This window comes from Sebastes umbrosus, chromosome 14, assembly GCF_015220745.1.
Source record: "Sebastes umbrosus isolate fSebUmb1 chromosome 14, fSebUmb1.pri, whole genome shotgun sequence".
In the NCBI taxonomy this organism is placed as follows: domain Eukaryota; kingdom Metazoa; phylum Chordata; class Actinopteri; order Perciformes; family Sebastidae; genus Sebastes; species Sebastes umbrosus.
This window is the reverse complement of record NC_051282.1, coordinates 23216137-23231067: the sequence shown is the minus strand read 5'-3', so window position 1 is coordinate 23231067 and position 14931 is coordinate 23216137. Positions and strand designations below refer to the sequence as shown.

The window sequence follows — 14931 nt, the reverse complement described above, 5'->3', positions numbered from 1 at the left end:
GCACATTTCCCTCTGACTTGTGGTAAATGGGAAATAAACTGATAGTAATTTAACCAAACAAGAACTGAACATTTTGATATCCTTGAGTCAAGGCAGTCATTAATCTCCTGCAGGAATTCAAGGATTTTTTTTCTTTACATCAATAAACACACTAAAATCACAGCATTAAATCAACACCAGCATTTTATTTTTTCTCCAAAAGCATGTAAAAAACAAAAAAAGAAAAGAAAGAAAATGCACAAAATGATTGTGTATATTGGCGTAGAAAGGGGGGCGCTTACGTTTTGAAATGTTACACTTCTATACCACAACTAAGCAATAGAGAGAGAAGGGAGAATAGAGGAGAACGACTGAAAACACAGTCCAGGCGTCCTTTTGCTGTAAGGCCACCTCAATCCACAGGTCAAGTCTGTAATACAGAATACATTTTCAAAGATGCATACATTTAAAATGTCTCGATGACAACAGCATTGAAAAGTAAGTCCACATCAAGATAAGCACAAAAATGAAGTGACTCACAGGTTTAACATTTACGATGTTACGCTGCAATCATTCACCTGAGCCTCTTGGCACCAGTGTTAAGTGTACCTGGTCTGCTCTGTTACACTTAGCAGTTGCAATTCACAGATTCTGCAGTTGTACCTTGGCGAACTGCTAACGGAGAATGACAAAGACAGCATTTCTAGATACAATACTTTGATTTTAAAGCATTCTCAGGGATCCAGAGGACCATTTTAAAATGAAAAAAAGGAAAATATAAAATATACATTGTCACACACGGAATTATTGTACATTTTAAGTGGATAAAAAGTGGTTAGATAGGAAAAAAATGGCTGCTGGTTGAGTGAAGAAATCCTATGTTAAAGAGTGGGGCTCTAAACTAAGCGGGTGTTTTTGAAAAGGCATGATCAGGAGATTTCTTTGTTAAGATCTGTGCACTCAAAAAGACTTGTTTGAAAAAAAAAAAAAGCAATCAGGTCAGCTATTTATTTCTAAGGCTTCTCTTTTTAAAAAAGTAGCAGATATCCATCTGTTTTCAGTTTAGCTTTCTATTCTGCACAGCATGCTCAAATTCACAGTAAACCTTCAGTCACAAAAGTACTTTGTGTCATTCAAGTGTCAGTCAAGTCTCAGTGGTATTCAGACGTGTTCTAAAATGAGATATTTGAATGGCTTTAAACTCATTCTTTTTATAGAATGAAAAATAGATGTGGAAATCTTGCCTAACTGGGTTCATTTCTCTTAGGTGTTGGAATTAAATAAAATAAAAAGTGTCTGGAGTGCAGCAGCTGCACTGCAGACCGAGGCAAGGTATTCAAAAACTTTGAATAAAGGCTATGTTGAGTTCAGGGGCGACTTGTTTTTCTTCCTCTCACACTAGACGCTAGTGTCACACGTTCCCCAGCAGGGGGTGCTCTGCAATGGGTTTTGCATGCAGCATGCAGGAGCACATCAGGGGACAAACCCTCACTCAGCCACCTACTGTTAATTCAATACTAAGAAATAGGTCCAGGTGCTAAGATGTATTTAGCTAATAAGACAGGAGATGAGAACAGGAAGGCATTTATTTAAAAAGGAAACCTGTCCACGCTTTCTGGTTGGGAAACAAAACAAATGGATGTTCAAGACACTGTGATTGGATTGGATCTGTCTACGTCCCCCATAAAAACTGTCCAGCTATATGAACACACTCAAATACAGCAGGGGAAAAATCACCACAAGACGCCAACAACTGACAAAGCGGGAAATGACGAAGGAACAAAAATTGTGTGGTTTCCTGCAAGGCTTAAGCTCCGTCCATCCACATCCTCATTTGTAATTGTCAATTCAACCAAATGTTTACAGCTCTTCTTAGGATGCTTCATCTGACAGAGCGAGGGATGTTTTTTTTACGAATGAGGCCTCAAGTTTCCCTGTGATTATCTTGTCTGGTGATCATGTGTGGTCGTATGTGCAAGACGAGAGTACAGCAAGGTGGGGAATGTTCACTAAATCACAAACTACAGCGCTACGTACAGATAGTTTACAAAACACAATCTGAGAATCCCATTAAAATTTCAACCATCGATAAAAGCTCAGAGAGGATCAACGTATGCCGTGACATCAATCAAATCCAAACTCAAGTGCTTCTAAAAACCTTTAAAAAGTGATTTGCATCAATGAAATAAAATCATTCACAACACAAAAAGATCAATACAGTCATAAGATAAGGCTATTAAGACCCAGTCATCCCAACATGCAAGGATAAGACTTACAGTGGTCAATAAAATAAGAACAAACCGTGGGATGAGGCGAACAATATTGAAACGTAAAAATTAAAAACACGAGAGGTGAGCTGTTGCTGATGTGCGCGGTTATTTTACAGTACTCTGTACCCTGTTTGTTCCTCAAATATATGAAACCTAACAAACTGACATAACTGTCGGACAGCAAAGTCACAATACTGAGGACTATTATTTTGATTTGTGTTGTTAAAATGAGTGAAACTTGGGTGAAAATTGACCTGAGTGTATGCTCTACTGCAAAACATAGATGCTCTGTAACCCCTCTGATATGTTTGCCTGAGCATACAGTTGACTTATTCAAAAATAAAATTAAAAAAAAGGGTGCAAATTATTTAAAAGAATAAAAAATAAAAAGTGATTATTATACTCCCCATACCAGAGAAGGTTTTTGGTCACAATCAACTACTAATTCCAAACAGGAAATTGGAAAATAAAATGAAGACATTAAAGATATCAATTAAATTGAATCCAAAATATCCACAATTTTTTTTTTTTTAAGTGGTATGGATTATGACTGGCCAGTCATTTCCTAGCTGTTTGTGCATGTTTCTGTTCTGATGGCATTTAGAAAGCGAGTGAGCGCGTGGGTGATTTAACAGTGCCCCAGCATATGAGGCATGTGTTCATCGTGATGTATCGGAGGTGTTAGGAGGAGGAAGAGAAAGAGGCATGGCTGGGATGGGACACAGGCAGATTATGATTATGCCGTCTTTGTTATATTATCTGACTCCTTGGAGGTCCAGAGCTCTTTGTGCTGTTTGCGTCCGAAGCCCTCGTCGTAGTTGCCTTTTGCTTTGAACAGCTGCTGAAAGTGGGGTTTACAGTAAAATTCACCTTGAAGAGCTGCAAAGGTGCCAAGGCTGCAAGGAGAGGAGGAATGAAACAGTTAAAAGGAGTCAGGAGAAGAAGAATCAAGTAAACACACAGTAAAAACAGTATATATATATATATATATAGTCACCTCAGTTTGGCGTTGCAGTGCTTGCAGCAGAAGCAGGTTGAATGGAAGACCAAGTTGTTGGCAACCAATCTCTCCATTGGGTAGACCGTCTTCTCACATGATGAACACACTTCCTTTTGGGTCTTAAAGCTGAAAGACTGAGCACATAAATATACCGATTTACTACCAGACACACAAACAAGGCGGTGATTCTAGGCTGAGAGTTGGCATTTACAAAAGGAAAGACTTCCTTTGCTCTTTTCTGAGATCAAAAGGCTGATGAATGTGAAGTGGGGCGAGAGTAACGCACACTGAAGAAGAACAGAGAACCATGAATGAGGGATGTGAAAGAGAAGACAGACGATGTATATTTACCTTAGATCGCTGGACAGGTTTCTCTTCAGTGGTGTTCCTGGTGTCCTGGATAAGCAAACAGAAAAAAAACGGTTTTAAAGGGGACATATCATGATAATTTTCAAGTTCATACTTGTATTTTGGGGTTTCTACTAGAACATGTTTACATGCTATAATGTTCAAAAACTAGGGCTGTCAATCTATTAAAATATTTAATCGCAAATTAATCACATTTTCTGTTCAAAATGTACCTTAAAGGGACACTTGTTAAGTATTTAATACTCTTATCAACACGGGAGTGGACAAATATGCTTGCTTTATACAAATGTATGTATGTATATATTTATAATTGGAAATCAATTAACAACACAAAGCAATACCAAGTATTATCCAGAAACCCTCACAGGTACTGCATTTAGCATAAAAAATAAGTTCAAATCATAACATGGCAAACTGCAGCCCAACAGGCAACAACAGCTGTCAGTGTGTCAGTGTGCTGAGTTGATTATGACTTGCCCCAAACTGCATGTGATCATCATAAAGTGGGTTTTCATTCACATATCTTGAGGTCAGATGTAAAGGGACCCCCTTTGAAAATGGCCATGACAGTTTTTCCTCGTCAAAAATTCAGCGCAAGTTTGGAGCGTTATTTAGCCTCCTTCTTGACAAGCTAGTATGACATGGATGGTACCAATGGATTCCTTAGGTTTTTTCGTTTCATACAATACAGGTATCTAGCTTTAAAACTGAGCCCGCTACAACCTCCCAAATATCAAACTGTGTTAATGCGTTATTATCGCGTTAACTTTCACAGCCCTACAAAAAACACAAACTGTCTGTCTGTCTGAAACGCTCCCCCCTGCCGAAAAAGCCCAGTGTGCTCTAATTGGCTTGTGAGAAAAATATGGCGCACCTTTGCAAAGGTAGTTCTCAAGCCGTGGGCGATATATTCTAATGAGCCTACATGTGACATAGGAAGGGGAACCAAATCTGAATGGCTTGTTGAATCACATGTTTTTTTTTAATCTAGGCAGCCCACACAAAGTGAGTTTTTTTATATTATGTCCCCTTTAAACATTTAAACAAATGTTTATTCAAATATGTGTAAAGACTCCTGTTATGCTCTAAAGTACAACAACAAATATTCAGTGAAATCAAGTAAACAGTCCTATTAGATTACAAGCAACAGAAGTACGTCACAAGGATGGAAGAATGCATTTTTCATCTCCTCTTGTTACCTTTACCAGTGTTAGTATTGCCAATCAGATCTCTCTTTCTCCCCCCAGCCTCTTTCTATTTGCTCCATCTGTCTCTTTGCACCCCTGGGAGAGGATCAGGTGCCTTCTGTCTGGTCATGTGAGCCGAGCTGTGGGACGCTCTGCATGGGGCGGCCCTCAACATAGCAGCACAGCTCAGAACCAGCCTTCCAGTTCAGAGACGTCACAGGGAAATATCACATGAAGTCTCTTACGAATGGTAGGAGATTTCTCAATGAAATAACACGACTGACACCTATTCTGCCTGTCTGTAATCCATGAATGTAATGAAGCATTTCTTTCACTCAACCCTACAATCACGCACAATTGTAGGTTTCTCTGGCTGCCATTTAACATAAGTCAACACATTTTCCTGCACATCGTAGGTGTCAGGTAATTACAGTTTAGTTCCTGACGACAGGAGGAATAGGAAGACTTTCCCCGAGGCGTTCAGAAGGTTAAGAAGAAAGAAAAAAAAGCTTGTATAACCTCAAACTGGAGCAAGTTACACAGTAGTAATGACTGTCACATCTTTAAGCAGGCCTAACAGGTAGTTCAAGCGTATAATAAACAGACAGAGGGACATTCAGACGTCTACACAGTAACTGCCATGGAAAAGCCAGTGTGCAGGGAAGAAGGGCAGCCTCTGTTTAGGCAGGGGAAAAGTCCACTGCAGACTTTGCTAAAACCCTGTTATGTAAGGCAGTTTGGCTGAAGCTGGAGCTGGAGGACGTGGTGGAGGTGGGGTGGGGCAATGGGTTCAAGGGCTGCTACCAACCAGAGTTGCAAAGAGAAGGAGATCTTTGGCATCAGAGGCAACTGCTGATCTTAATTTTTGCAGGTTTATTGCTCTTGGACTTGCAAAAAGTCTTGCTTTGTAGGCAAAATAACAAATCAAGAGTCCACCACAGTGATGGAAATGACAGCATGAAGTATGTGTGCATCCATCTTCCTCATAAATCTGTCTGACGTGAGTTGAGATCAAAGCCGATTAAGTGGCTAATGATTTAAGTGTGTTGCACTTAGAAAACTTGAAGAAAAGTACGTGTAGACAATCACAGAGCATGTCAATTTATATCATGATATAGGACGACAGTAAAATGTCCCACAAAATCACAGAGAAAGTGATTATAGATAGAATATATAGACTGGTATGTCTGTTTTGGCAACTGAAGCAGATTATATGTGCTAAATGTGAGACTGGGAGCATTTCTAATGCCTCTGCACAGCTCTCAACATGGCGACGGCTCGTAGCTAACGGTGCTAACAATGGAAACACTGCTGACAGAACCAACAGTGTTAACCGGGGGAACCGGAGGGTGGGTGCTACACTTTCGCACCTCTGGTTTCTTTACTCCTCTATGACAGTAAACTGAATATCTTTGAGTTGTGGACAAATCAAGACATTTGAGGACGTCATCTTGGGCTTTAGGAAACACTGATCAACATGTTTCACCATTATCTGACATTTTATAGACCAAACAACTAATCAAGAAAATAATCGACAGATTAACAACAATTCATTAACAAAAATGAAAATAATCGTTAGTTGCAGCCCTATACAACACAGAGGGAGAGCGACTTCACTCTCTGCTCAGATAGACATTACTCCTCTGTATCTTTATTAATGCACTGGATATCGTATAGAGAACCTCTAAACACCTTAGCAATCAAGGTACTTCTTCATAATGACAAAAAAAATAAAGCAATGTACCCGATTGTTGATCTCCACTAGGTGGTGCATGCATATTGAAGGCTGTATCTGACACTTTTGTTTAACATGCGACGAAAAAACCCCCAATTATGTTGAAAATATGGGTATAAAATCATTGGAGCTTAGTGTTCGCTCATCCTCTTCAAAAGACACCGCTGCCATGATCAGCACAAAATGTTCAGTGTGTATTAAGCCCACGATTCATGCTGACAAAGAGGTCCTGCTCATTGATGTGCAACATCTCTGTACTGGTTGACAAATGTATATTGTCTCACGTCGTACTTCTTTTTGACCCTTTTAACTTAATGCACCACTTAACAACTGAGTAGAAGGGTGTTGTCTGCACTCTATGAGAACCGGATGGCATGCTTTTGAAACGATTGGCTCATTAAGTGAGGCCATGCAGCTTCCTGTAGATGCAATCACATCCCAACCGTCTCCTCTTCATCCCTGATTCCTCTCAGTCAACATGTTGCTGCTAAGCTAGCAGACAGTCACACTTTGCTGGTTATCTAGCAGCCTACATGCTAGACCACTTCCTGTTGCTGTAGCACGACAGAGGAGCCAACGGGACTTTGATCTTCTTGACATTATTGAAAAACTTTGAACGTGTAAAGTTCTCACAGTTCACTTGTAGGGGAGGTTTACCTCAGCGGGAGGCTGTGAGAGCGGGAAAATGAGGTCACTAAGGGCTTCACATATATGAAATCATCAAATTAATGCAGCCAAAAAAGGAAAACTGCTCTGAGTGAAGGCACAGAATTACTCATGTTTTGTTTTTGTTGGTAAAAACAACGCAGCAAGATTAGTTACCATGTTAGGGGGTAGGCATGCATTCCAAACACACACAGGCATCCTCGAAGAATTCAGATTAGCTTGTGCCATCTCGTCTTCTTTTACCTTATATGTGCATGTCTCTCAGTTGCCACCAAACAGCTCAAATGTGGCCGGAAGTTGTTATGACACATCTGGCTTCCTCTGTCTCGTAGAGTCCTGACGAGGACAGCAAGCTACACTCCTAACTGACTTTCATCCCAGTAAATGACGACTGCTAACGACCACTTGTTCTGTGTGAATGCTTTAGTTGAACAGTGAATAAACTACAAGAGATTTATGATCTCTGTTCAGAAGCATACAACTCACAAATTAGCTCAAGAGTCGTCCCGGCTAATAAAAGAGACAAAGGATAACCAAATACATGGAGTGGGGGGGAAATGAGCACAGAACAAGGTGTTCAATGTGAACATAAATAAAGAAGGTTTGTACTGTAGTTAATTAGCTCTGCAAAGCCAAACACCGTTTTAACTGTGAAGCAACCTGACATATTAGTGTGTGAGAAGCCACGGCCAGCTGGAGAGCTCTGACTCTTACCAAACAAAGACCACTTTTCACACATGTGGTGAAATCTTCTTGCATCAGAGGTTCAGCTCTTACCTCACGGTATTAATTTTAAATCACACACCTGCACATATCTGCCTGTGCATGTTTCTGTTTCTGTTTTCATGTTGCATTGCTATGATCTGTGAAGTGCAGGTTCCCCTTTGCTCTTTGAATTGGTTTAAAATGAATGGTTTGACATTGTGGGAAATCGCTTTATTTGCTTTCTTGCTGAAGGTTAGATGAAAAGATCAATACCACTCTTGTGTCTCTATGGTAAATATGAAGCTATAACCAGCTTAGCGTAAAGATTGGAAACAAGGGGAAAAAAGCTATTTGTGAGGAATATAACCACCCGTAAAAATCATAACTTTTTTTACACTTCAATTTTTGCACAGATTAAACAAACGCAATATAACTTGTTAACTGGTGAGCTGTAGAGGTGCTGGTAGGTGGATTTTACCCTTTGACATAAGCCGTGTTTCCACTACATAGTACGGCCCTGCTCGACTCAACTCGCTTTTGGTACCGGGTCCTTTTCTCTAGCCGTGTTTCCACTGCAGATCGTACCCATCAGCGTAGGTGGGATTCTCAGCTGATCGCCGTAGCGAAGGTGCGTGAAACTGCCGTGACATCATCCCTACACATCAACTGTACGGTGTAGTGTACGTAATGAGTCGGCTTCATCCGTACACTGAAAGGACGAGTTTGGGTTTAACCTTTTGTATTGAGGATCCTTTAACCGTTACTGTCACAAAGCCCACTGCCTTTCCCCCTGAGGCCACAGACCCACGTGACAGGGGAGTTAAATGTCCTTATTCTTTCAAGGGAGAGAATTTGAGCATGTAGTTTAGAAAGCAACCTCAAAATATTGTGTGCAAGTCCTTCACTGTTATGGAAGTCAAAGAGGCACCAAAGTCACAAACCAGACGCCTCTTGTCTAAATCTCAGTGTTTACAAGCGCTATCTGCTGACGTAAATCACAGCCATTTAGAGCAGTTACAACAACTCTAAAGAATATTACGAGGGTGATAGGTCAACGTGTTCGTAAAGAGTTCAAATGAGAAAAAGTAACTCCTCTTTTTTCTCTCTTATTGCTGATGGACACAACACAATTAGACAAACCCCCCCCCCCAGCTTCACACTCGATCATCTCTGAATAGCTACACACTTTGGCGCATGATTCACTGCAACAGGCCCCTAGAAGGGAAGGCAGGCGCAATGCTAACAAAACGTCTCCAAAACGAGGCTCCCACTCTCTCTCATCCCTTATTTTTAGCAATGTGATCATTGTTTAATCGTTTGGGACAGCAGAGTGTGGAAAGCAACAGAACAAATGGGAAGAAACTCATCCTTCAAAACAAAACGAAACCGCGTTAATGAGCCCATCTATCAGTTGTCGAGCAGTTTGACTTTAAACAAACAAGTCCGGTCTAGTATTAGCAACATAAACCATGAGAGTTAAGTAATATATTTTGCAGATTGCATCTATTGCACTTTCTGGACCTGCAAGTCATGGCAACAACTTAAACAGCTGCTGCAGGGAAGACATTTAGGCGGCTCCCCTTGACAGCAAGTATCTCTCTGAACATGAAGAGACACAGCAAGTTATGTGGACAAGATACCTTGGAAGAAAACAAGTTTCTGTGATGGAAAAGTAAATATTAGTTGAGCTGTTTTGACACTTGACTGGCTGAAGAACTGATGAAAGTCTGATTCTTGAGAGTGCAGATGGAGCTTCACCGCACCATTCTGCAGAGTAATCACATCTGTAGGAGCCTGTCGAGACATTTGGTCGGCCACTACTTCTCTTCCCTTTTCGAGCTTCCTGTATGTAATGAGAAAATGACGGGGCATGTTTCATTGTGAAGGCACATGGCATCGAAAGTTTGCATGTCTCTTTAGTCAGCTGACGCCGCCCGGACAGACACTTGTTTTTTCACTTCCTGTCTGGGGAGGCTGTTAAGGTACAGATAAAACCTTTTAAAGATTTTATCTTAATATGTGTCTATGTTGCTGTAATAGAACAAGCACTCAAACACTGCTTAACTTGAAGATGGTGGAAAAGATTACAACTCTGCAACAACAGATTATATTCAATTATTTACCAATTACTTTTTTTTCAATTAAATAACTCGTCTTTTTGTCTATTAAATGTCAGAAAGTAATGAAACATGCCTATCACAAAATGCGGCGCCTTCAAATGTCCCATCAACAGTACAAAGTCCCAAGATTACAATTATATAAAACAGAGAAAAGCAGCAAATCCTCACATTGGAGAAGCTGGATGTAGGGGATGTTTGACATTTTTGCTTGAAAAAAATACTTCAAGTATTAATCAATTAAAATAGTCGCAGATTATCTTTATGTTTATCCACTAATTGATTAAAATTAACTAATCATTGCAGGTCTAGATTACTTTAAAGACCATGAAAAGTGGTCTTTAAAGTAAGTTCTTTGTGGTTTTGTTGATTCAAAAGGAGAAAGTCTTTCAAAAGTAAAAAACACAACGCTCACATTTTACCATCATTTCCGAGAAGCTGCTGCCCTTTCAGACCGAGAAACAGATACTGATTTTTGATGTCAGCAACTTTTGTTAACAGATCCTTAAGTACTGCACCACAATGCCACTGTCTAACTTTGCCAAAAGCCATCAGTGTTTCCTTTTACTACTCCTTCGAAGAAGCTGCCCGAGGGCACAATTAAAACTACCTAAGTCCTCTGATTGCTTGTGTCAAAGATCTGTAATACATTTCATAAAATAAGATACTAATAATAAAGTCAAAAAGCCAAATACAACATCAACAAAGAAAAATTGTATCACATCTAATTTTTGTCCCTAAACCAAGTGGTATTCAAACCTACAAAAACTAACAGTGGGTGCTGCTGGGATGCTGCAGCAGCTGGTCTGTTTATATTTTCTTCTTAAAATTGCAAAGAACAAAACCAGTGATGGCCTGTAAAAGAATGTGTTGTGTAGACCTGGAGCCTGTGTTGACTTGACATAACGAGAGGCTGCTGCCCTCTGCAACCTGCTGAAGGTAGAAAAAGAAACAGCCTCAAGTGCTACTTCTGATCAGATGTTATCACCGAGCATTTCACAACCAAATTCTCCTCCAGGACTGGAATTCAGAATAACATGCCCCATCCCGTCTTCAAAAGCAAAACAGAAAAGAGAAAAATCCCATGCAAATACCTGCTCTGTGATCACAGAGCATTTCCATCACACACTGAAGGCTCCTTAACTGCGGACTGAGACGTTGTTGACTCAGACAATGAACGCCAAGAGACAAGGGAATTAAAGATTTCGACATTTTTCTCCACCAAATAACTCGTCGCTGTAGTTATTTCCCCCCCTAAGATCAAATGCAGATCATTCAAGTTACAGTAAGCAGATTCCCTCAGAGCTCTGCAGATTTCAAATTGTGACTCCTCGGATGTCTGCTGTTGACGGATAACACTGTGGGAAACTCTACACGTTGAGTCTCTCTAAACAGTCTGCCCTGAGGTCCTTTTAAACCAGATACATTAGATCAGTGCTGCAGCAACGGAGATGCAAAGCAATGCGGTTGTTTTGACAATTAATACTGAGAATATTCACACAAAGAAGAGCTGCTAATTGAAAAACAAATAGTATCCCTTAAAAGTATTTAATCACACAGACACCTCTTCCAGGCCTGAAATGAGCTTTGTACACACAACCACGCCTAACACTAGCTTTCTCATTTTCAAAGCAACGCCTAACACAGGTAGGCAGCTAGTTAAAACTATTAGGCTGACTATTTTAGCAAGCAGCTCTATCACCCTGACCTGCTGGCGACCCATTTAATACTGTTCTCCACCTCCGACAGCAGGAAAACAACATATGGCACTCCTGACATGCCCGACAAATCTGTTTTTGGGGCTGTTGTTAATGGTAATTGTTTGATAGAAGAGCATATGGTCAAACAAAATAAATGTTATTAGTCCTCACTGCGGCTTTGCACAATGTGCTTTGTCTAAATCCGCATTATTTGTTTATTTTTTTGAACAGTCAAATTGCATCAGCAGCCTGTTTAAATCCACCAGGGTACTGACGTAAATCAGCCGGCAGAACAGGGTGTCAATCTGTGCTGTCAACTCGGACTGAAATTACAGTCAGGCAGCCCACGGACGGTGGCAGGAAATGAGAATGACCATACACTTACTTAAGCCTAGTCACCATATGCCAGGGCTATAATGACAGACTTTTGTAAATGTGGTGCCCAGGATGGATAAAAAGTGGTTTTCACCACACCACAGAGCAGTTTGTTAACTACTCAACAACACAAACACAGGCAAGAGGTTTGTATATGAGCTAAACACATGTTTGCTCCCAACTGGTGTAGAGTTTTAACGCTGATTTAATCCAGTCACTCATCCTTTTAGTATTAACTCAGACGCTTAGCAGCTGTAGGTGAGTGCATAAGCTGCAGTGGAAATTGCGTGCATGGGTATCCCAGTCATGATCTGTTCTTTGAAGTATACCACTATCTTATCCTAGGTTCAAACCTGTATATGTTTTGAGCAAACCTGCATATGCTTGCTGGAGGATTCTGTGGCATGTAAAGACTACATTTCTGATCACTCTGTTGAAGGGAGTGGCTGAGAGGCATGATCTGAAACCTTACTGTTATGATCTATGGTGATATGAATACCCAGTAAGTTCTCTGTAAAATGTCATACCCAAAATAACCAAACTAAACTAACTAAATTAAAACTACGTGCTAATATGTGCTTTGTTTGCTCCACTGGTTGTACCCAGGTCTAGACTGGTGACTAAAGGGTGACAGGGCCTTTGCCATCAATGCCCCTAGACTGTGGAACAGCCTACCTCGGGACCTCAGGTTAGCTAGCTCTACAACCAATTTTAAATCTCTTTTAAAAACCAATTTTTATAAAAAAAAAGGCTTTTTTTAAAACTCTGTAAGGCAACAGCTTGGTGCACCTTTTTCCCACGCCTTATATTGTCCTCTTTTGGCTTATGCGTAGTAACTTATTGTTTTGATACCACTGGTTACGGGTTTTGGTTTTCTCATTATTTGGTCTTTATGTCTAGTTCTTTTATTGTTGTTTTTATTTTGTATGTATTTCATTGTATCTGTGCAAGCACTTTGAAACTATGTTTAGAAAATTGTTATACAAATAAAGATTATTAATATTATTATTATTATTATTATTATCATTGGTCTATGGGGTTAAATCCATATTACAGACTACTTCACTTTCTGCACATTCTTGCTTTGCAGAAGACCTTTATGTAACACTGGGCAGGTTGGATGCCAGTTACAACATAACATTTAGCAACAGCAACTAAAAAACACATTAATCTGCTAAGGATTGTAACATTAATAGGGGGCTAATAAGGGCTAATAGGGGAGGGTGATTAGATTAATAATAATAATGAAATGTGGCTATATTACTCTATAAAAAAACAAATTAGCTGGGGTAACTTATCTGTGCAAGCAATTTTACACTATGTTTAGAAAGGTGCTATACAAATAAAGATTATTAATATTATCATTATTATTATTGTTGGTCTATGGGGGTTAAATCCATATTACAGACTTCTTCATTTTCTGCACATTCTTGCTTTACAGAACACCTTTATGTAACACTGGGCAGGTTGGAGAGCCTACATTAAACCAGTTACAACCATGGATGTATTAAGAGAAGGTTGGAGTCCTACATTAAACCAGTTAGAACATAACATTTAGCAACAAAAACACATTAATCTGGAGCCTACATTAGGGCCAGTTACAACATAACATTTAGCAACAAAAACACATTAATCTGGAGCCTACATTAGGGCAAGTTATAACATAACATTTAGCAACAGCAGCAACAAAAAACACATTAATCTGCTAAAGGATTGTAACGTTCACTGCTGCTCGAAAAAAACAAAAATCCTGGCACATAATATAAAAAAACACAAATCAATATACAAAATCTGCTAATAGGGGACAATTAGTGATTAGATTAATAATAATAATGAAATGTGGCTATATTACTCTCTATAAAAAACAAATTAGCTGTGTTAAATGTATAATTCAGTGGATTAAAATCACCTTTTTGATATTAATTAGCCAGCAAGCTAGCTAACTAGAGGAACACGACGGCGGGCGTTTAAATCCTCCTCAAATTCAACACTAATTTAATATTTACGTTAAATACTAAATCCAACAAGCAGCACCGAGGCTTACACAACGAACCGGCTGCCGGTTAGCTAACCCCCGTTAGCCGGTTGGTGGACGGACATCATCACCTCACCTCATCTCACACAAAAAGAGGAGAGGAGAGCAGATGGAGGCTGCAGACCAGACACACTGACGATGAACTCACCATCTGCGCTTCTTTCTCTGGCTTTGATAACGTCTGTGTCTGTGAGGCTGATCTCTTGCTCTCTCTCTCTCATTCAGTTTCTCTCTGCGGAGGCTTTTGTTGTAGACAGACGCTGCTGGCTCCCGGTGCCGGTGTGGTTCTAGCCTCCGCTTTGCTTCGCTTCACGGTTGGGTTTTCAACATTACGTTTTTTCTCTCTCTCGTCGGCAGGATGTCGCACGCTATTGGTTCTCATCTGCTCCTGATGCGTTCACGGGCTGTCGGATAAATGATGTACTAAGAGTGGAGTGGAACAAGGATGACACTGTCTGACAGGCTTTTTTTACGTAAATGTTACCCCACCCCACATCAAGCTTTATTCTGCAAGAAGTACTAAGTTGTTGTTTTTTTTAGTAAATGTAGCAATACCACAATTTAGGCATCAAAATATATATAAAGAACCAAAGTTAAAAGTACTCATTATGCAGAATAGCACATGCATTAATGAGTAAATCATTTTAAGGGGGGTAATTTTAATGATTTTATACACTGCTAGCTTTTGAATAAATTCATATCTTAACATACGAGTCTACCACAATTTTTTTTATTAATAATAATAATAATAATAATAATAATTACACGAGTTTACCACAAATACATTATTATA

At 39.8% G+C, this 14931-nt stretch overlaps 1 protein-coding gene across 2 annotated transcripts; it reads right to left on the bottom strand.

Moving 5' to 3' along the window:
* Positions 1–165: 165 nt before the first annotated feature.
* limd2 (LIM domain containing 2) lies at positions 166–14515 on the bottom strand. Of its 2 annotated transcripts, none has more exons than XM_037791336.1 (4): positions 14287–14515; positions 3601–3645; positions 3247–3383; positions 166–3145 (listed from the first exon to the last, which is right to left on the bottom strand). In XM_037791336.1, the coding sequence occupies exons 1-4, from the start codon at positions 14287–14289 to the stop codon at positions 2986–2988; spliced, it is 345 nt and encodes a 114-aa protein (XP_037647264.1). In that variant the 5' UTR covers positions 14290–14515; the 3' UTR covers positions 166–2985. The 2 variants fall into 2 exon arrangements, with proteins under 2 accessions (XP_037647264.1, XP_037647265.1); XM_037791337.1 differs by lacking the exon at positions 14287–14515 and adding an exon at positions 9675–9697.
* Positions 14516–14931: the final 416 nt, after the last annotated feature.